The sequence below is a fragment of the Osmerus eperlanus genome, chromosome 14, assembly GCF_963692335.1.
Source record: "Osmerus eperlanus chromosome 14, fOsmEpe2.1, whole genome shotgun sequence".
Taxonomy (NCBI): domain Eukaryota; kingdom Metazoa; phylum Chordata; class Actinopteri; order Osmeriformes; family Osmeridae; genus Osmerus; species Osmerus eperlanus.
In genome coordinates, this window is record NC_085031.1 from 7,940,285 (window position 1) to 7,962,536 (window position 22,252).

The 22,252-nt window shown below is 41.7% G+C and overlaps 3 protein-coding genes and 1 long non-coding RNA gene across 5 annotated transcripts; 2 read left to right on the forward strand and 2 right to left on the reverse strand.

Annotated features, from left to right (window-relative positions):
- Nucleotides 1-9: 9 nt before the first annotated feature.
- znf532 (zinc finger protein 532) lies at nucleotides 10-11,353 on the reverse strand. Of its 2 annotated transcripts, XM_062477976.1 has the most exons (11): nucleotides 11,125-11,353; nucleotides 10,861-11,006; nucleotides 9,932-10,092; nucleotides 4,566-6,928; nucleotides 4,086-4,267; nucleotides 3,527-3,703; nucleotides 2,770-2,932; nucleotides 2,317-2,589; nucleotides 2,094-2,206; nucleotides 1,727-1,862; nucleotides 10-1,616 (listed from the first exon to the last, which is right to left on the reverse strand). In XM_062477976.1, the coding sequence occupies exons 4-11, from the start codon at nucleotides 6,897-6,899 to the stop codon at nucleotides 1,116-1,118; spliced, it is 3,879 nt and encodes a 1,292-aa protein (XP_062333960.1). In that variant the 5' UTR covers nucleotides 6,900-6,928; nucleotides 9,932-10,092; nucleotides 10,861-11,006; nucleotides 11,125-11,353; the 3' UTR covers nucleotides 10-1,115. The 2 variants fall into 2 exon arrangements, with proteins under 2 accessions (XP_062333960.1, XP_062333961.1); XM_062477977.1 differs by lacking the exons at nucleotides 10,861-11,006; nucleotides 11,125-11,353 and having other exon boundaries at nucleotides 9,932-10,185.
- A 2,452-nt stretch (nucleotides 11,354-13,805) lies between these two features.
- Nucleotides 13,806-15,850, forward strand: grp (gastrin-releasing peptide). Its single transcript, XM_062478140.1, has 3 exons — nucleotides 13,806-14,294; nucleotides 14,749-14,969; nucleotides 15,196-15,850. Exons 1-3 carry the CDS (start codon nucleotides 14,150-14,152, stop codon nucleotides 15,247-15,249), a joined length of 420 nt encoding a protein of 139 aa, XP_062334124.1. The 5' UTR covers nucleotides 13,806-14,149; the 3' UTR covers nucleotides 15,250-15,850.
- A 1,510-nt stretch (nucleotides 15,851-17,360) lies between these two features.
- rx3 (retinal homeobox gene 3) lies at nucleotides 17,361-19,951 on the reverse strand. The gene is made up of 3 exons (XM_062478523.1): nucleotides 19,138-19,951; nucleotides 18,717-18,949; nucleotides 17,361-17,842 (listed from the first exon to the last, which is right to left on the reverse strand). Exons 1-3 carry the CDS (start codon nucleotides 19,391-19,393, stop codon nucleotides 17,408-17,410), a joined length of 924 nt encoding a protein of 307 aa, XP_062334507.1. The 5' UTR covers nucleotides 19,394-19,951; the 3' UTR covers nucleotides 17,361-17,407.
- LOC134034156 (uncharacterized) lies at nucleotides 18,761-21,997 on the forward strand. The gene is made up of 5 exons (XR_009932199.1): nucleotides 18,761-18,901; nucleotides 19,280-19,479; nucleotides 19,868-19,940; nucleotides 20,792-20,883; nucleotides 21,630-21,997. It is a non-coding gene; the product is annotated as an uncharacterized LOC134034156 (long non-coding RNA).
- The last annotated feature ends 255 nt before the right edge of the window (nucleotides 21,998-22,252 follow it).

Consider the following 22,252-nt stretch of genomic DNA (forward strand, 5'->3'; position numbering starts at 1 on the left):
GACAAAAAGTCATTTGTTTGTAGGAGGATCTGATGTTCCATGTGGACATCAAATCACACCTCAAGTTCCATAGTTTATTTACACCAAGATCTGCTTTGTATCCAGTGCTGAGACACATCTAGGGGAGTCCAGCAGCAAGACACATTCTACAAACTGTGAACAACTATCTATAACTTCTCTCATGCAGATATATCTCCACACAAATAGAATCTTTCTAGAAGGTCATATCCAAAAACCATGGTGTAAACAAAACAGGTGTAAACAAAACGTGAGAATTAAAGGCAGTCTTCTGGATTGTGTGAACAGTTTGAATCGTTTGCCAATTTACCCTTCAGAAATAACACATGGCTTTGTAAAGATAGAGAAGTGAGATGGCAAAACAGACTACACTTGCACATTCTGGACTGATTGTCCTGCTCTTAACTGTGACAAGGACAATGTTGATCACAGATTTTATGATTAAGGATCCATTTCCTGTTGTTGTAGTTAGGCCAGACATACCACATTCACAGTTTTCCTTAAGATGTGTTCACCCGTCCTGAATTCATCTGACTTTACATGGATGTATGGACAATGCTCGCCTCAGAGGAAAGACTTAACAGTTTGGACCTCAGGGTCCTGGCAGAGGACTAGGCTGTTAAAGTCTCTGGGAAACAGGCCTTAACCCGTGTATTCTTTCTGACATAGGCATTAACCCATAGTAGAGAACAAATCCTTACCAACTGTCAAAACCTCAGAATGTTTACTGGGACACATCCTTGAACATGTTTTTATCAGGGTGACAGGACAATCATGAAAACACATTTGACGCAGTATAAAACAACATCCATAAAAAACAACTGTCGTAAAGTGTACAAAATGTTGTCATTTCATAGCCTTGATTTAAATACATGTAAATTCACTTTGAATCTATTCACATACTTTGTATTACACATTCAGAATCTGTGTGTATATATTGTCATATACTGTATATGCTTTATATATGTGATTGGAGGAGTCAATGGTGACACCCAGAAGACTGTGTGGGACAGGTGAGAATGGTGTCAGCGATAATGTTGTATCTGTGGGGAGCAAAGAGAGGCTTTCACAGGCACCTCCAACACACTGTCTGAGTCCTATTTCTCCGCCATGCTCAGTCTCTTGGACTTGATGAAAGCCATGCCATGTGTCCTCATGTGTGTGTTCAAGCTACCTTCCGTCTCAAACATCTTCCCACACACTTTGCATTTGGTCTCTGGTGTCCCGTCGGCGTTGCTGTTTGACGGCCCCAGCTGGTTCTCTTGCTGGCTCTCATCGTCTTCCAGAGCTCCATAGCGTCGGGCCAAACTGTGCGGCTCCTTTACCCGGTGGATGATGAAGAGGTGTCGGGCCAGCGAAGGGTGGGAGGTGTAGCACAGGCCACACTCCCTGCACTGGAAGGACGACCTATCCGACTTATGCTGGGGGATGTGGCCACGGAAGGCGTCAACCTCTTCAGTGGTGAAGCCACAGACAGCACACGTGCGGTCTTTGAAAACGTTCACCTTGAGCTTCTTCAGGGGCTGAGCCTCGGAGCCCCTGGACAGCACATCGGGAGACCCCTCGTCTTCTTCTTGGTTTCTCTTAGGGCTGGGGGCCTGAGTGGAAACAGGTGAGGAGGACCAGTACCACACAGAGGGCTGTTAGCCTGTGAATGTTTATGTGAGCGTAAGTGTATACTGTGTGTGCGTGTGTGGAGTTGCTGTACCTTTTCAGGTGCGTCCTCCAGGTTTTCATGGTCCCGTGATGACTTCCCCTCTGAACCCTTTATATCATGCACCAGCTGAATGTGTTTGTCCAGCATCAACCTCTTGGTAAACGTTTGATGGAGATCTGGGCCGTGTCTATAGTGACGTAAATAAAAAGAAGAGAAAGAAATATGGCTTCTATTTAAACATTTTCTGTGAATGAGACATTAAGTATTTCCCACACCAGGGTGAAATACTTCAAATTGAGTCCTGATAAATCATTTCAAATCATTTTGAGAGTACAGCATTTCAAGACTCAGGTTTTTATGTGTGTCGGTGCTACTGATGTGTCCACTAGCGCCAGTATGTCGCAGCAGGAGTACCCACGGGCAGGAGTAGATCTTGCGAAGCCCCTTGTGTTTGATACGGTTGTGTCGGCACAGGCTATGGGAGGAGCTGAAGGACTTGTCGCACTGAGGACACGGGTGCTTCTTCAGGTGCTGTGGGCAGAGGTGACATGAAAGCTACAACCACACATTTCAAGTCGGACTCCTCTCAGGAAAGGGCCCCTCTCTTATCCTGTATAGCTGTTCAGATCTTCACTACTGACCTTGCCGTGCTCTCGTCTCATGTGGGCCACAAAGACCTCCCTCTGAGGAAAGAGGCGCTCACACTGTGTGCACTTCCACCCGGGGGCAAGGGGCTTTTTGATGGGGGAGGATGAGGAAGGTTGTTTCTTGTCCCTGCTGTCCATGCCATTGAGTCCAGGCCCCTCCCTGTTGTTGGGGCTCGCAGACAGGGGTTTGGTGGGCTTGGTGTTGAGGGGCCGGTTGATGCCCAGGTTGGGTGGGCCCTCGATGGATTTCAGGGTGCCATGCATGGCCTTTAGAGACAAACCGACAGACAAACAAAAAATCTAATATGTTTTTATTCACTGGGTCATTGGTGGGTTTCTGTATTTTTCTTATGTATACCCTAAAAAATATTGAGTTTGTTTAACAAATGCCTTTTACCACATTTGTTTCTGACACAAAGCACAGTTCCCTTCTGACTATGATGATACCTTTATGTGATCCAGCATTAGCTGTTTCCGGACATAGTGCATTGAGCAGTCCGGGCATTTGAAGACAGACACCTTCTGACTGGCCAGATGATGGTCAAAGTGGGAGTAGAGCAAGGCCTGCTGGGTAAACACCGTATCGCACATGGAACACTTATATATCAACCTGAAAGACAACAGAGGAGCAGCCTTGTCATTCTCTAGAGAATGTACTCAGGACCAGGTGCCGTTTTCTGTGAGCTTCTAAATGAACCATTTCTGAGAGAGCTCATAGGGTCCTGGGTACATGTACGCACACCTGCTCCAGTCTGGGAAATTCATTAGTGGGTTGGTGATGGGGAGTGGGAGTTAGAGGGATGGGTTGCATTCAGAGAAAGGTCACCATGAGTGAAAACACAGCGACAAAGCTACCATATCTAACACTGTTTAACACGCAACCATCACTATAATCCGTGAATGGGTCTGACCAAAAAGGATTATGATACAGATAACAGATAACAGCTTCTTGTCAAAACTTGGTTGGATTAAGTTGGGAAAGCAGAAAGGGCTTGAGTGTCAACAACATACAAAAGCAAACTGGAATGCAGAGGTCATGACAGAGCAGGATGCCATGAAAACAAGGTTGGACATACATGACCTTTAAAAGTACAGCATGCAATGTTAACAGCTTTTTCTGAGACTGACATGGTATATTAAAGGTATATAAAAAACGACAATGGGAAACTTGTTTTGTATGAACTGCAACCATGTCAGGACTTACTTGGACTCTCCTATCTTGATCCCGGGGTGCTGTGTGTAGGCATGGGAGTGGGTTCCCTGGGCAGATTTGAAGGCCATGGGGCATATAGGGCATTTGTAGAAGATCTCACAGTGGGTACTCTGGAGGTGAGCCTTGAGGGCAGCCACGTCAGTGTAGATGACGCTGCAGTGTACACAGCTGGAGAACAGAGAGAGGGAGAAACAGAGAGAGAGAGACAGGAACAAGGGGGAGAAAAACACCTTCAAACGTCACCCGTAATGGCGTTTTGATACTTGATGCAAAGGGATAATTGACACTGAAATTGCTGTGCAATTACTTAGCCATGATTGACCAAGTGGCACTTTGAAGTGAGAAGGAAGGAATATGAATTGTGCAGAGGACACTTCAATATTGAGTGGGGCAGGGGGTGGGCGGGTTAACATTTGGATATTCTTTGTGGTGCTGTATTGAACAAACCACATGAAACAAAGGACAATAACAAGAATCTTCTACAACTCATATAATGATTTTAACTGACTAAAAAGGTCCCTTTGTAGACAAGTAGAAGACTGAGTCTGACCGGTAGCCCACTCTGCGGGTGTAGTGCAGGCAGTTCTTTGTGACGTGGGACTGGAAGTGGACCGAGCGACAGATGGCTCCACACTCCGGGCAGATATAAGGTGACTTGTGCTGGTGGATCCGTTGATGGGAGGTGAAACTGCACTGGTTGGGCAGCAGCATCTGGCAGATAGTGCAGGTTTTCTATGAATGCAAAAGGAGTTGCAAGACACAAGTCAGCTCTGTTAAAATGTACCCTTATTGTGATATTGTTATTGCACTGTGTTTTGAAACACATACTATTCCTTGGCACTGTAATACTGGTAGAACAGTGTCCTTGATTATCTGCTGTACTTTACGGCATGCACTTTTGTTTCTTTGGAGAAAAGCAGCTGCTAAATGAATTTAAATAAGTGTAATATAAGTACTTTATCCCTATTTCTCAAAACATACAGCAAAGAAAAACCTCCAAACATACACACAAGCTCAAACATATACACACCTGTCTACAAGACTCCAGAGGCTGCTGATAGTGCAAAGCTAGAGAGCTCTCCTCCTGGAACACCTCACTGCACTCCAGACACTTGAGACTGTGTCTGCAGAGGCGAGTGGTGTCGTCCTCCAGGGGCATGGCTGCCACCTGGGGGGTGCCAGAGGGGGCAGAGATCCCTGCTGCCTGGAGTCCCTTCCCTGGAAGCTGTCCAGTAGAGCACTGGGCCAGGGTGGAGATCCGGGTGGAGGCCGGTGAAAAGGACACAGTAATCATCTGGTCAGCAGGGATTGGCTTAAGGATGAGGTGAGAGCATTGCATGGCCACGCCCTTATCCTTGTGCCCTCGGGCGTGGGACAGCAAGCTGCATTTGTTGTAGAAAACCAGGTTTTTGGTGCAGTGGTTGCAGGTGACCTCGATGCGAACACTGCGGCGGTCGTAGTGCTGCGTGAGGCTCTTCTCCAGGGCAAATGAGTCCCCACACTCCAGGCACTTGTAGCCTCGCGAAGGCAAGGATATGCAAGCCAAGGAGGGGGGGCTGAGGTTGGGTACATACACCGGTACGGGGTTGATGCTGCTCAGAACCTTGTTAAAAGCCTCCACCATGGAGCTCTGAGAGCTGGCCAACACCTGGATCCTGGAGAGCTTCCTAGGAACCTGGGTCTGTCCCTGGGCTGCCAGAATAGCCTGCGTGATGGGCTGCTGCTGCAATGGCTTTGACAGGACCTGGTGGAACTCAGTGGCCAAGGCTGTCTGAGGCAGGAGGTTCAAGTTGGTGAGGTGGACGGTTTTTGGTATGAGTTTGGCGTTGGCCAGGCTTGAGGTTGGCACGATGACGGCCTGCTGCTGGATGGCATTGGCTGTCTTGAGGATGGCACTGCTGGCACTCTGCACTGAGGAGGCAGGGACGACCGTAGCCTTTACGGTGGTGTTGTTGGCCAGTTTCAGGTTGATGACCTGGGACCCTGCTGTCTTTACCGCGGACACGGGCAAGAAGGCTGTGGCCACGGGCTTGATGGTCATCTGCTTGGTTATCTCCATGGTGGGACCTGCGGAACTGGCTACAATCGTGGCAGGAAGGGAGGTCCGTGCTTGGGTGGAGAATATGGAGGTAGATATGGGGGAGGAGAGGATGGAGGAGACCACGATGGAGGCGTTGTTTTCCCCTTTCTTGAGAAACATTGGGTCAAACTCGGGCAGGACTCTGGTGACAGTGCGTTTGATCTGGCCTGACGAGGTCTTGATGGTTTTGATTCGTACTTTGGGGATGACAGGGGTGCAGCCAGTGGGTGAGGACGGGGAGCCCTTACTGCCACCCTCACTGGGGATGTTGAGTGGGCTGTCAGGCTGTTTAACCAGTAGCATCTTGGCCACTTCCAAAGGTGACTCCTGTTCTGTGAGTGTCTCCGGCACCCTAGTGTCCTCTCTGCCCTCCTTGGGAGGCACCATCTGGGGAGCTTGTGATTCTCTCTGCATACTGAATGACTCTGACAGCCCTGTATCAGCAGGGACTTTGGCACTGAGGGCAGCTATGGCAGCCATGCAGTCAGAGAGCTTGGCTGACGCTTTGGCCTTGTCCTGGGAGAAGGTGGATAGAGCAGCCTGACCTGAATGGTCTCCAGGCTCCCTCACTTCCATGGACTTGACAACCAGATCTTCTGCTTGGGCCTCCACTTTCCTTGTTTTAAGGGAGTCTTGCAGGGTAAAACAGCTCAAAGAACCATTGTTTTTGTTGTTTTTATTAACTTTAGATTGATCACAATTTCCATTGGACCCAGGATTGGCTAGACTGTCTGTCAATGTGGTGATTTTGGTCTGGTTCTCTCTCTTAATGAGAGGGACTTTTATGGGATCTTGGGCCGGGCAGAACAATATATGACTTTTCTGCTGGTCCATAGGCTCATCCATTTCAGTCTTATCATCATCATCATCAAACTCCTCTGCGCTAGATATGGGACTGAACTGGTTAAAGGTTGAAGGATTCCTGTCAGCCTGACTGCAACCCCCCACCTGAGAGGATGGTTTGTCTGCTCCATTCATGCCATATCGATTGATAGGCGACATGGCAGGGATGCCATTATGGAGCCCATTGCCAATGGTGGCATGGAAATGGACTTCTTTCTCCAACTGGGCATGCTGACTGGCATCCAAGTTGCGGATATTTTTGACGATGACGCTGATGCCTACATCTGGGCCAGAGGGGGGGGTGTGGGCCTCGTTCTCTTGGGGGATGCTGGGTTTTTGGTCATCGTGGCTCAACTCGATGGCTGCCTTGGGGTCTACCATGTCAGGGATATCGAAGGCTGCCAGCAGGTCGTCAAAGTCAGGAGTCTTTACATCTCCCATGGTCCTTTCACGGTAGTGACAAGATCAGCCTTAGGAGACAAATAAGGATGGAGAAACATCAGTGCAAATTATTCAAGTCTGACAATCACAACTATTCTAACACTTCTGTTGAAAAGGCTTTCCAGAAATGTGAAGGAAGTTATAGAAGCAAGAAGGGAACCAATTCAAATTTTAATACTATTTTTTATGAAAGGTTCAACAAGCAAGTGTCAGTATAATATTGGCCAAATAGGGAACTTCAATCCACTGAATCAATAATACCACTGTCAACCACACGGTGTGCTACTCACCCTACTTTACATTTAGTCATTTAGCAGACGCTCTTATCCAGAGCGACTTACAGTAAGTACAGGGACATTCCCCCCGAGGCAAGTAGGGTGTAGTGCCTTGCCCAAGGACACAACGTCATTTGGCACGGCCGTCTGACTCCCTACTTCTACATTCTAGTGACATACAACTCTATAGCACTATAATATGGTAAAATAATACAATACAACAGTTTCTCATTCAATGTAGTTAAGAAAAGTAGCATTACTGTCAAACAAAACTGAATTTCTAGAATTTCCCACAATTTCACATCTTGGTCCAAAACGGTTCTTGCTTATGTCACATTATTAGAATTCTCTACACATCAATTCTCTGATCACATGCAACAGATAACATTCATCAAACCTTCTATATGTAGTTCTTCTGAGCACTGGGCAATCATTTACCACTCTATCATTTACCACTCTATCATTTACCACTCTATCATTTACCACTATCATTTACCACTCTATCATTTACCACTCTATCATTTACCACTCTATCATTTACCACTCTATCATTTACCACTCTATCACTTAGTCTAGCAATCAAATCATAATAACAACCTGGTATTTAACGTGACCCAAATAATAAGCTACTTTAATGACAAAATTCTAGTACTGTAACGTTATTATACATCCAACCCAATTAGAAACATGTATTTTCTGTGAATAGATTGTGTAAGCATGGGCATGCATTTGTGAATTGTGTAGTCACTTTGTTGTTTTTAATTGTGAATTTATTTGTGTCTGTTCTTATTGTTATTATGTTTTATGATTGTAATTTTTACTGTTTGTAATGCTTTGAGCGCAATTAAGGTGCATTACAACATTTATTATTATATATATACGATATGATAATGTTGTTACGAAGAACTGCAGGAAGGATATTATGTCTGCAAGTTGTTGTGTGATAGGACACAGAAGACAGAGATATGGAGCTGACCAGCTGGGATGAAAGCAGGACTTCTGGTTAATCAAAATGGAGGACAGAGCAGTGTATAGACATGATCAGCTACTAACATCTGAACTGGCTAGCAAACAAAACATCTCCCCGGCTACAGACGACAACATTGCCACAAGGAGCAGCCGAGCAAAGAGAAGAAACCGAAAAGAAAGACTGAGAAAAAAATAGAGATTGAGAAGGAGTGGGAAGAAAGAGAACAGATTGAGAGATGAAGAAAGTGTGTGTGGGTGGGTGCTGCTAACTTCAGAGGAGAGAACAGAAGACGTCTTGTAGCATGTTACTAGTGGCAGTAAAACTGCCCAACATATGATAGAATGTAAGAGAATACAAAAGAAAACAATACAACGACGTACCCTCAATTTAATGGACTAACCATGCCACGTCAAACATTAAAATGACAGTGCCGATAGAAAGACGCGATAGTGGAAGTATGCTTCTCAACATCTGTCTCTCTCTCCAGCCTACAAACCTCCTTCCTTCCTGCCTCTATAGATTCAACATCATCAAACCACCACCCCCATCCATTCCTCCTCACAACACACCAGGGCGCAAAACAGGGAGGTCAGGTTTCATCCCCAGAGATGTGTGTGGCGTGTGACACTCCTGAGTCATTCTCTGCACTTCTAGCAGCCGCAGCAGACAGACAAGCAATGGTCCAGTGAGCTTGGCTCTAGGGCTGCAGGCTGAAGGGCTGTAGACTCCCCCCCCCCCGCCTCATCCTCGGCTCTCCTTGCCTGCAGTAAGCCTCGGCTCGCACACCCAAAGTAGAGACTGCAGACGGGCGAGTCTGCTACACAACCAGAGACTTCCTGCAGAAGTCTCGTTCTCTGCTAGGAGGTCTGCCGTGGAACGGCCAGGGCTATCTCTCTCCCAGTGTAGCACAGAGACTGCATTGTTCCTGAGCCCTCTGTCTGCCTCAAACCAGTTTCAGCCGGTTATGGTCACATAAAGCCTATGCTGCAGAACAGCCACACAGACACTGTGCGTACTTCTCTGGCTGCGGTGGCTGACTGGATTAGTTCATTATATAGAAACGAAAAACTCTGACGGTGTTGTGGGGGGGCCGTGTTGGTGTTACACATGAGAAGATTCTAGATAAATTCTAGAATGTGCTCCTGGTATGTGCCAATCTAATTTGGAATTCAGGTCACAAACCTGGCTATATAAATAGGCCTTGATAACGCATCAACAACTCCAGTGGGAAAAAACTGCGATACCCTATGGTGGTTTCACAGCCATTCTTATGTAAACACAAACCCAGAAAACTCTATTAAACACAGACAAACAGAAGACTCGGAACAGAAAGCATGTGAGTTTAGGCACATATTGTTTTAAACAAGCTTGGATTGTATGAACAAGCTCTGCAGAGCTCAGAATGGGGGAAGGAGCAGCCGCAGAGAAAGTAAGACGTCGGTACCTGGCCCTGTCTGCCTGCATCTGAGCAAGCTTTCCTGGCTGTCTCACTGGAAGCTTGTCTCTCTGTCTACTCTATGTCCCTGTTGTCTTTCTCTCAGACAGCCTAATTTGGCCATAAATTAACCGCTCTGTCATTACCCCTATAGTCCTAGGTAGCTGTCTGACCCATCTGTGAAACAAAGGCCCATGACACACATATGCAATCATCTTTCTTTCTGACACGGTCAGGGAAAGAACAGGCACATACACAAACACACAGAAACACAGCAATCTAAATGTATGCAGGCATAAAACATGCACACACAGATACACAAAGACAGGGGATAAAGGAGATGGTGCCATACCCTTGTCTGTTTTTTCCACTATGAGGAGTCTTCCTGGGGAGGCCTCATCGTGCACACTGACAGAAGCAATCCAGCCCCCATTCTCCCCCCTCGGGACAGTGTTCCTGCTCTGTAGGTCGGCCTCAGCCTCAGGCCCAGCCCCAGCCTCGTCTCTCCAGACTCTGCGACATGCATGGAAAAAGGGGCAGTATTCGACAGCTCGATCAGGCCTTTTGTGTATGTGTGTGTGGAGGGTGTAGGGGGGGGGGGGGCAGAAGTGACTCCTCTGGCTCTGGCTCTGGAGCAGCAGCAGCTGGTGCAGGGAGGAGAAGTCAGTGAACAGAGGAGAGGAAAGGAGGGGAGGAGAGAGGGAAATATGAGAGAATATGGTGAAAACAAAATTCAAGAGGGCATGGGGTGAATGTTAAAGAGGTCTAGGCATGTAATTAGGAGATGGACTTAAAGACAGCTAGTGCTTTTATACATCACAGCGGTCCTGTTCTGTAAGATCAGGGTCTGTTTATTTCCTGTGCAGGGCAACATTTTTAAGATGTTCTTGCCTGGCCTACAGTAGGCCTACGAAGGGCAGACTATCAATAGTAGGCCTTGGGCTTGTTTCAGTCACAAAGTAACCCGAAGGTATGCTATCTGTTTTTAAATCTGGTTATTGTTTTATTACAGTTGGATCAAGATGTATAACAAGTGCATTTTCCTATTAGGGTTTTTTTTTAATAGAGCACACAATAAAACAAAACCTATTGTCATCATGCTGAATAAGTTTGAATATTTTATACTAATACTGAATATTTTGCTACCCAGTTATGACAACAGATGTACAATATGATATAATATGGATACAATTCACCAGGATTAATTCTGACAATCTGTCCAGGCTGCATTGGTACAAGCCACATACAGTTACCTTAATCTATAAGCAATAGACTACCTACCTGAGATGGGTGTCGAGATGTGCTCAGTAGCAAAATGCTGTCTTTGTTGATGTCATTTTCTTGGCAGCACTATGTTCAGACAAGAAGACTGTCATAGGCAGAATGCCACCAAGCCTTCTCAAATCATCACCAGCATTTTAGTTCACCTGCAAAGGATACATGTTTGTTTGTCAGCATCAATGAGTCACATTTGCACATAGCAATGCTTTCAGTGTTCAGATAATGAAAATGTACATTTAGAGAGGGAGAAGGCCTGTGTGATACCTTCTTGCTCACAGCTCTCCGCTGTACCGTTGAGCTGCACGAACAGGAGCAGAGGTTGCTGCCCACCCCAATTCATTCAGTCACGTGACTCTTCAACGTGTTTTGATTCTTGAATATGACAAGAAAACTGTTACAGCGTCGGACTTATATATCCTAAAGTATTCTAAAGGTATGCTAGGAGACGCGTTTATTATCTAGGCATACATATTATCGGAAATGCGCTATGTGCGAACCCTTTCAAAAAGATGTGACGTTGAAGCCGGTGCAGACTTTCGCATACCCACAATGCCTTTCGTGCTTCTCTGGCACGTATGCCACACAATCAAAGGACCAATAATAAGAAACGTGGGAAATAGGTTTCGACATGTCAAATCGACTGACAAAAATCACAATTACACTGAAAAAATTATAATTATTATAATATGAATTGTGTCATCAAGGACTTTTGTACACATTTCAGTTTGACACAGTCTTTTGTATAGATCATATTTTTTTACATCTCCAGTGGTGGACCATGGTTGCTTGTAGGCCTATGTATTTTAACAACTTAACTCGTCAAAAACGTATTTAGGAATCAAATGACACGATGTCAAGGCTGTCTTATAGATCATCAGAGACAATGAAACCCTGGAGTGTTTTCTTCAATAAACTCAATCTGTGATCAAATTTTAAAGGGCTTACAAGCATCTCATCTCCCTCAGGTCCTCAAGGTTCGCTAGAGACATAAGTATAAGTTTGTACATTTTACTATTGTGCATATGACATACATATGTCATGTCTTTCAAATTCAACGTCCACTACATATGATAAAAAAAATAGGCTATATAAGCCTATATGCTAAATCCAAAAATAAATGTTTTATTACAGTATTAATCTTTCTTTGACTTAGCATGCATTGAAATATGTAAATGTCCCTGTGAATTTCAAAACAAGATTATTATGAGTAACGCTGCAATCATTTATACAATGGTTTTTCATACGTCTTTTTATGTCATTGAAATAGTGAGTAAATGGAACACTATTCATTAATATGACACACATCACAGGCTTCCTAATGGCCATTTGAGCATATTATCAACTTTAATTGACACATTCTGCTAAAAGGACAACCCTCAATTACACTCTTCAGTGAAAATTCTCCATTGTTGTCATGATACTTTGCCAGTGAGGTCATTTTTGTTAATTGAGCCTTGGGTTTTGACAAGAAGGACCAAACACTGCCATCTAGTGTCATCTTAGTGTCTCAGAGTGACACGGAACACATCAAGTGTGCCTGTGTGTCTTCCACTTTGCTTAACTGATGGAAACTCATCAATCTATAATATATGGATTTTCTTTTCAAGTTCAGATAAAACATTTTTAACATAACATCTGAAAAGGCTTAATTTGCCATTGATTAAACTGTGTGTATTACCTAGAGCAAAACCAACTTAGTTTGCAAAGATCTTTCTCTATATTTTAAGATCCATTGCTTTTACCAATTGTTTTGTCCTCATTTGTGGTGTGAGGTGACCAAGAGTGATTTACACACAAGACAAGAGTGATGGGATGCAGAGGATCTGTTGAGGGAAATTAATCAGTTCTGTGAGTCAGTGAGGACAATAGTTGTTAGTAGTTGACATTCAGCTGAATGACGCAATCAGCAATGAGATGCATCCTTTTTAAAATTATTAACAATTAAGTGCTTCAATATTGACATAGAACACAAAAGGCTAGGATCACATGTTGTTGGCTATTCATAGCCAGAGTTGAATCATGAACAAATATTCAGAACTTGTGCTTGATGCCATTCACAGAAGATGTCATGGAAGCAGTCTTACCAGTAACCACTGAAGAGTTTTACAGCAGTGACAATAGCCAGAGGAAATGTTCAACCTTATCAGTACAAATGTAACCTGCTTGTAACACAAGGCTGCACATTGGGTGGATTCCCAAACTGTCTGCATCTATTCTTTCTACAGTGATCTTTGTGTGCAACTGTAATGAATGCAATCACTCAAATATTCACATTTAATCATGAGGACGTGCATAGAAGCCAATTTAGAACACTAAGCTTCTTACTTAATGCGGTTGATCTTTCTATATTGAGCAGCTTATTGGCTTCACTGATAACTGATTCCATTCCTTAATGTCCAATATGAAGACCACATTCATCCGTAAAGAGAAACATTTGTCTTTGTGTCAAGATGAACGCTGCCCAGTTGCTTTGGTTTGATAGCAAATACCATCCTGGACACTGCTTGTCTGCTCGTTTGTTCTCATAATTGGTACAATTAGACTGCATGTGTTAACCTTTCGATCTGGTTTGTTATATTTCTGATCTAAAAGAGAGTAAACGTGGTAATTAAGGCAATTTATCGATCTTTTAAATTAATTTAAAACCCAAGAGAATCTCACAAATCGATAACCTAATGGAATTTAGGAGACACGTAGGATACTATTTCAATTTAACATAGCCTAGGCCAATTAGGTTGATTTGCCTTGCAATGTTAGTGAACCTTGTTATAATATTGGATTGACTAAATCATCCTACTTTTGTCTCTCAAAGAGTTATATGAATTACAATAGACCTTGTGAAACCTCAAATTAGTTTAGGAAATTTGCACCTACGTGGAAGAAATCAATTAACTGTTAACAGTAGATCGGACGCCAACATTAATGAAAAGACGGTGACATCTCAGTCTCCGGGCAAAGAATCGTTATTGTCTGGATGATGACAGGTTATTGCAATTTGTCACTTTTAATTTGTCATTTTAGCATCATGATGGTGTATGAGTTCAAGATTGCTGACGTATGATGACCGGGAAGGCATGTCACTTTCAGCATCACCTATTCACAAACATTACTCCCGCGGGATCCTCGTGTGCAACTTCAGAACGTCAAGATCAACAAGTTGGAAGTTTCTTCCAGAAATGATATAAAGGACCACCCGTTTTTTGTGTCTGAAGAATGTTTGACTTGCGCATGTAAACTGCTCAGATTAAACGACAGGACTGCGCTCTGTACTACTTTTCATTTTTATAACATGGGAGAGATCGGGCATCCATGGATTTACAAACCATCGTCATCAATGGTTGTCATTTTGCTATCAATTACATGTGTGATGCAATGTTCAGAGAATCCAGCAACTATTGAAAACGTTTATCCACGCGGCAACCACTGGGCAGTAGGTAAGAAGTACTTCAACAATGACAATAACATAGCAGGATTTCTTTAGGAGGACATCAATATAAAAATAATAATTATAGAGCTATAATGCAATTTTATAGGTGTATATTAATTCTCAATGTATTGGAGTAGAGACCTGTTTTTTGTGTCATCAGATAGGCTATGTTTATTGAATCAGAAAAGAGGTCCCACACTTGACTTGTACAAAGATAGCACCATCGGCTCAAATATCCCAATCAATAAAGGTTTTGGGTTTTTTTACGAAATGTTAAATTTTTGCTGTAGTGTTTGTCTTTTGAATATGTGTTAACAAAACAAGTTGTAATGAAAAAAATCTGTTGCTATTGTCTTTCTATCATAGAAACTTGGAACTTGAGAACAGGACCTACAAATTATGAAAATTGTTACATCTTGTGAAAATCTTCTTTCATCATTACAATCTTTTTTGCTTCCTAGGGCACTTGATGGGTAAGAAGAGCTTAGACGGCCTCTCTGGAGCAGAGGAGCGAACTCAGGCCAGTGACCATGTGCGTCTCCCAGAAGAAAACAAACGTCCATCCAGGCTGTATGGGTCCTTACTGCTTGGACAGGAGGCCCAGAGACAACCCCCCCTCAGACTGGCTCTGTTCCGGAGCAGGCAGCAGGAACAACAAGAGAGAGACGTGTTTATCCAACAGGTCAGTACTGAATGGTTTCTGTGTGTTGAGGGTTTTCCTGCCTCTCCTGCCTTGCACTATATAAATATAAATATATAAATATATGGTATGTTTAGAATGCCGTGCATGTCTTGTCAGATTCAAATAATAAGATAAATATTTGTCAAATGTGTACTGCAATTTGGCTGTTGTGGCAAACTTTTACTCTACTGGAACTGTTGTGTATTTTGTATTCTTCTCTCTATAGTTGGAAAGCCTTCTGCTACAGGTTCTGAACACAAAGGAGAACAGCTCCAGCTGAAGAATGCTCCCTCATACAACCACACAGAGACTCTGCTTAACATCCACACACACTCTCTGTCCTACACCTATGGCATCTCATTAGAGCAGTTGATGATTTGAATGACACCCGTTTATTTGATATACTCTTAGTAATCCATTTCAAGGGTAAATATATCACTTCTTGTCAAATATAGTGGAGATATTTTCAATTCTTAAGATATATTTGAGCCATCTTAATCTTTTGTGAAATCTTAATCTTTTGTGATATATTAATGGTGTCACCACATACACACCAACCATGTTGTGTTTAGAGCTTTTAATAAATATAATACTGGGATAACTGCATAGTGAATAGCTGTGCATTCACTCTTGTTTCAATGTAGGTCATTACTGTTGGAGAGATTGAATGGCCCGAGGTGAGTGACAGATGTAGTAGGAGATATTAACCACAAGATGACAGACAAGAACTTATTTGCAGGCAGTCAGGTTCAAGATTGCATCCATTTACATAAAACTCATCGCATAAGAACCTAGGAGGGCAGAGCCAGGATAACCTACTGTAGCCTACATAATTAAATTACATACATGTTTTCAATGTTACATTACACATTAAAATCTATTTTGCCATCCTTTTTGAAGCGTACCTAAAATTACTCTATTGTGGTCAGGTATATTGTTTAACTTGTTCAACTTTGAAATGTTTAGTTAAGGAGCCATATTGTTTCCTATTCTAAAGGGTACTCATATAAAACATATGAAAGAATTTTGTCTGGAAACTCAATTGTTGAACGGTGAGCAACTATCTTTTCCTCCAGTGTCTTTCAGCTGTCCACTGGAAACAATGGACTTAATTATTGGGCAAGGGGTTGCTCACACTAAGATAACTGTCACAATTTTGTTGGTAGATCTCATCCTGTTCACACAGCATGGAGGAGGATTTATCCTATTTCCTCATTTGTCACAGATGAATGATGGATAATGGGGTACGGACCACTTACACCACTTCCTCCCTCTTCCAGTGTAATCCTAGTGTCAAAGGAATAGTGTTTGCACAAATCAATGAGGAGGAAATGACACATCTGTATTCTGAGTCAATAGTACACTGTATTGGTTCTCCTTTATTGTGGCTGGCATTGTCCAATAAAAGTAAGGCCATTATGATGCAAGACCTTACTGATGAGTTGATACCATCCTGCACGCATTTATATAGTTTTAAGGTTGATCTGTTGTAAGGAGGTTGTAATGCCGCACATGTGGAGCTTTAGATTTTGAGGCAGTTGAGGTAATAATAAAACGATGTAAAATATATTGTCTTCTTGGGAAACAAATTTGCTCAAATGCATTTTCTCCAACTCATAGAGTTCAATAATGTACCACTAGAGGGTGAAGAGGTTCATGATTTGATACGAAGATCAAATGAAAAGAAGAAACGATCATTGTGAAATTCTGTGATTACATTTAAAGTAGTTTGTAAAGGTTGTTACATAGCGTCTTGCTAAAACAAGTGTGGAACAAACATTACTCCAAAGCAAAACAAAATGTAAAACAGAATTTGTTCATTAAAACATAATAAAAATGAACAACAGATGCAAAAGATTAAGTTTGGTAAAGTTATGAAGAGGTTTCCGCAAATGGGGAATCTAGATATGATACTACCAAGCAAAAAGATCTTGATAGGAGCCAGATATAAAGTGTGCAAAATAATAGTTTATTTATCTAAGATAATTTTATTCTTGCAGTGTCCATCTTATAGATGTTTAAAACTCATTTCAGTTATCCGGACAAAGGATTATGTCAATTTACCAAATATACAAATAATAGCAGTAGAATATTACATGATTTATTTTAATGTGTGATTGTCCTGGAAGTAGATACATAAGAAATCAAATTAAGAAAACAGATTGGAATGTATGAAATAATAACAGACCGACAGCAGTGAGACAAACAGGGTACAACTGTAAATGTTGCCACTGTAACTCAGCGGCAGCATTTAAGATCAAGCACAACAAGAAGAAAAAGAAGTACGGTGAGAAAGAAGTGTTCTCTGTATGGCAGTCTGTAGCTCAAAAGCAGCAGCAGCAGGGACTTCCATCAGTACATGGGGTGTATCCATATTTGTCTATGGATCTTCCTTCATCTCTGAATGTCCCTTTGAGGAAGATGCCTTCAGTCCTATATTACCACGTCTTCCCAATAGACTGGATGTGCTCCTTAGCCTTCATCCTAAGTGAGGCGATGCTGGAGTTTCGGGGATCTGTCCCCTCTATGGCCAGCTTGTCCATGAACCCAGAGCACTGGTAGGTTGGCGGAGGGCACATGGCTGTGCCTAAATGGGGCAGGTTGTGTCCGAGGGCAGAGGGTGGGTTAAGAAAGTTCTGTGGGGGGGTATAACTGCCGGGAAGGCCTTGCGGGGTGCTGATAAAGCCGGGGAGAGACTGCAGGGTGGTGGAGGTGGATATGGGGGTACTAAGCCAGGGCTCCAGCTGCAGCCCTGAGCCCAGGGAGTGTGGAGGAGAGCGGCTAAAAGACAGGACGCTGTCCTGGAGTTTGATGGCGCTGACTTCCAGCTTCTCCTGGCGACGCCACTTTGCCCTACGGTTCTGGAACCACACCTGCCAATCACACAATAAGACTTTGGTTAGTCATGTAGAATTCCACACATTACTATTATCTGGATAGGTTGACATTTTTGGAATAAATAATTTATTTATAATAGTCTTATTTATTTTTTGTTGGACGATCGTTACTAATGAATTCTGCCAAGATGATACAGTCTGAATAGTCTTCAAATGTTCCTAGATTATACTATTAACAGCGTATAACTAACAATGAATCAAAATAAGCATCCAATGCTTTTTACTAAACAATTACGGATCCATCAACAATTTCAACTAAGAGTAAAAGAATCACGACTTTTTAACATTTAATTTTTGAATTGTCATATCTAGTCATTCATGTTTAACACCCAAACGATGTGATTAACAATTATATGGTGTTTTGATATTTTAGATTTTTGAAAAATCAAGTTAAGTACAGACAATATTATGTATCGAGAAGAGAAGCATTTAAAAAAAAAAAATTCCTTTGGTCGTCAGAAGGGTATGACGTGCAAATATGTTGTTGGATTAAAAAAATGAATTTGATTACTAAATGAACACGTTATAGCCCATCGGCCTAACTATAAATTATGATATGGAACCGTTTGGATGGTTATAGACGGAATGTTTAAAGACTAGAAATATGATGTTTAATTATAGCCTGTTTGATTGATGTTTAATTACATTACATAAAAGGCTCTAATAGCATATGTACTTTATATTTGGCAAATTATTGAAAAGGAGCATATGTTTTGGACTACTGGATTCCTAACTGAAAAACGTGTCCAGTTTTTTGTTAGCAAAATATTTGAACAGTTGAATTTTTATCAAACTCTTGTACACAATTATTTATTTATCAACACGTGAGGCATGAGGACAGTTAATTTACCTGCACTCGAACTTCCGGTAGATTAACTTTAAGGGCAAGTTCCTCTCGACTGTAAACGTCAGGGTAATGGGACTTTTCAAATGCTCTTTCCAGCTCGTGAAGCTGAAAGGTGGTGAACGTCGTCCTGTTCCGCCTGTGCTTTTTCTTGGGATTCTCATCATCAGAAAGTTTACTGTCCCCCTCAGGTGAGTCAGGACTAGCCGGGGCACCCGAACTGCTCGAGCAACAAACACCTGAAAATACACAGCGCAATGCATGAGTTGTTAATTTGTTTAGTGTCAATAACAAAAATAAAATAATAATTGTTATCTTAGTACAACCCAACATGATCTGAACTAATAGGATAGGGCTAGACCAATACAATATACTTTTTAAGCTATAGTAAAAAGTATAGGCTATATTCTGACAATTTTCTACTTACTTTCAAAATGTTCTGTGTGATGTTTTTTCTTGAGTGCGGACATACTCTCATTCCCCTTTCCCTCGCAATCTTTCAAATGTAATTTACCCGAATTGTTGTACGAGACTGTCTGATGAAAAATGTTTTCATCTTTAAATCCCAGTATTGCTTCAATGCTGTGAACTCTAGATGTGTTCACCGGACTTCTGACGAAACGTGCGGAAGGTGACATGCGCTCTTCCATCATAACTTCCATAGGCGAACCAATGAGCCACATTGAATAATAAGAACTTCTTCAATCAAAACTCTTCAACACCAAATTCACCTGAAGAAGCTTCAGAAGCGGTAGTAAAGCCCAAACAGGTTTGAATAACGGAAAAATAAATATGGTCAAATCAAATACAATTTTAAAATATATCAATGTAATGTAAAAAAGCTAAAGGTACAAAAATATATTACTGCAAAGTGTGTATTCCGTAAAAAGATCTGTCCGGACTTGTTAGCGCACACTCCTAGGAGCTTTTAAGTACCCCGGGCAAGACCCCCCATGCCCATGTGACAGCCCCCACGACACGTCAAAAGGGGATGTCATGTCGGATTTGCCCTGGATTTAGGGGTAATGACATTGTCCCAGTGAACCAATGCCCAGTGCTGCCAGCACTAACTCCTCCCTACCTCAAATCTTGTACCAACACAGTCAAGGGTTTAAACTGCCTTACATAAATCTTAAAACCATCTTTTTCTCCTCCAGATGTCATGTCCATGAAGGCCTGCAATAAAATAAAAAAAGGAAAAAAAGGGCGGCATACAGATTAAAGCTTAAGGTAGAGGAAATTTAGAATTACAAGTTTAGTCAGGTCACATATTGCAAATATGTCAGATTTAAATTTAATCAACCCTATTTTATTATCAATGATATTATTAAATGACATACGACAGAGTTGTAAGAGAAGTGTCATATTTTTAAGTGGAACAGCTCGTAGTGTGTTGTGAATATCTATTAATTGTTAAAATGCCAACAAGTCTTCACACAAAGCAAAAAGGTTCACATGGTTTATTACCAAATAATTGCAGTAATTGATTTTAACTTAATCATATGTATCATTTATATCTAGCAAAAAACAATGTGCTATTTTTCTAGTATCTTGATTTTATTTAATATGCTTAATTTTGATTGTTGATAAGTCTGCCTTATCAAGAGGGCTTCTCCTTGCAGTTTTTGACATTATTTGCATACTGTAGTTTTTTGTTTGTTTCCTAGGTTAAATAATGTGCCAACATGCCTCTCATAACAGCAGAGTGTGTACCACATAGAACCTTATATTTGAATAACTGAGAACAAACCAGAAACAGGAAATGTCTTAAGTCCTTAATCAATATTGAAGTGATATACGTAATTAACACTAACAGCAATTGACAGCAGTTGGGTAATCCTTCGGCCACACGCTGTTTAAGGGGATTACATTTTTCTACTCAAAAGAGTTAAAACTCTTAAAACTATTACGATTTTCCTAATTACCCAAGGTGACATTATCCTTTGTTTGCCAAAGAGATGCTCACTGTGTTGGAAGACCCAGAGACAGTGCTGAGAGTTTGGGGTTGGGGACTCTAATGAGACATGATCGCTTCTCTTTCACCCTTGCTATGTAAATGTAAACTAAACATTTGTTCTCAGCAAAGTAAGCCGTGGATGTGTTTGTCATGTTTACACCTGGATGGATGTTCAGAAATTTGTGAAGTTGTGAAGTAATGTGTAAGTAAATACAAGTTTTGCAATACGACTATTGCAATACAGCCATCATGACAACTAATATATATATACAGATATTGTAAATATGTGTGTGTGTGACAGAGAGAGAAAGAGAGAGAGTGAGAGAGACACTAAGAGAAAGAAAGAGAGACAGAAAGCAATTTTAAGATTGAAACACAATTAGAATTGAATCCTGACAAGGATTACCAAACTGTATATTGATCATATGAACACATTAGGAGTTTATAAATGCAAACACACCTAACAGTATCCTAATAATTAAGTCAATTTATTCATAGCATATAATACATTTAAATAATTTCTAGAACCATAAACAACCTCAACAATTATTTTTGTCTTTCAGCACTCAATTCTCCGTTTCGACTCACATTTTTGTATTTGAACAGAGTGCACACTACAAATGTCCACGTAACATTATAAGTGCATGGTTCTGCACATCAACCAACAACAATTCTCTAATTCAGTTGAGAAAATAACAGTACCATCATCTTGGTCACTGCAAGTTAGACTACAGATTCTGTAATCTAAGTGATGACCACACACCTCAAACACCACCTTTGACCACACTCCTATAACTATGGGGAGAGCCAAATGCAAAACTTACCGACTTAGATTTGATAGATATTACAATGTATGACAGATGTTTTGTAACCTCCTGATAATGTGTATGTGTATTTATTTCCAGCTCGTCAGAGATCAAGTCCCACTTCAAAGTCTGACCAATAGGGTGTGTATCACACAGCTTCTCCCACTTTCAGAGAGAAGCTGCCAAAGACATTTAACCCTGATGGGCCAATGACTTCAACTACGTTGATCCCATTAGCCTCTTTGGAGATTCAGTAAGGCCCTATGAACTTGGGCGCACGTGAAATTCTCAAAAGCCAGGATTTTGGATCTTTCCTTTTGTCTAATCAACTCCAGCAAGTGTTTTTCAGTAATCTCCAATTAAATTAAGACCCATTTTTTATTGGTGTTAGTGAATTCCAAATAGTAAGAACTTAATCTGTGTGTGTTTAGTAGTGGCTTTACTTGGACTTGTACAGCTAGCTCTGTGTTCATTAAATAATGCTGAAGGAATTGTCAAATAAAACAGGCTACAAATCAGCCATTTTATTAATCTGCAGCCTCTGCTCACATTCAAAATTGTTTTTCTATATGTTTTTTTGTCTGATGTTCAGTCAATGATATGTCTAGTTTTAACTAAGGATTGAAAACAGTGTATTTGCAAGTATAGTGTTGCTAGTTGTGAAACATTTTAATACTGCATATTTGCTTTGCATTGGTGTTGATCAGGATGGATTTTCTTTGGATTACAACTGCTGGTAGAAATGCTCTAAAATGGCATTGAAAGGCCAGTTGTGTGGT

Coding starts and splice junctions, on each gene's coding strand:
- znf532 (XM_062477976.1), bottom strand. CDS start 6,899: ATGGGAGATGTAAAGACTCCTGACTTTGACGACCTGCTGGCAGCCTTC. Junction 2,933..3,526: donor ATCAAGATAGGAGAGTCCAA/GTAAGTCCTGAC, acceptor GTTGTCTTTCAG/GTTGATATATAAGTGTTCCA. Junction 1,617..1,726: donor TGGAGGACGCACCTGAAAAG/GTACAGCAACTC, acceptor GTTTCCACTCAG/GCCCCCAGCCCTAAGAGAAA.
- grp (XM_062478140.1), top strand. CDS start 14,150: ATGGGAGAGATCGGGCATCCATGGATTTACAAACCATCGTCATCAATG. Junction 14,295..14,748: donor CGGCAACCACTGGGCAGTAG/GTAAGAAGTACT, acceptor TTTGCTTCCTAG/GGCACTTGATGGGTAAGAAG. Junction 14,970..15,195: donor GAGACGTGTTTATCCAACAG/GTCAGTACTGAA, acceptor TTCTCTCTATAG/TTGGAAAGCCTTCTGCTACA.
- rx3 (XM_062478523.1), bottom strand. CDS start 19,393: ATGTGGCTCATTGGTTCGCCTATGGAAGTTATGATGGAAGAGCGCATG. Junction 18,950..19,137: donor TCACACAGAACATTTTGAAA/GTAAGTAGAAAA, acceptor GTGTATTTTCAG/GTGTTTGTTGCTCGAGCAGT. Junction 17,843..18,716: donor TACCGGAAGTTCGAGTGCAG/GTAAATTAACTG, acceptor TGTGATTGGCAG/GTGTGGTTCCAGAACCGTAG.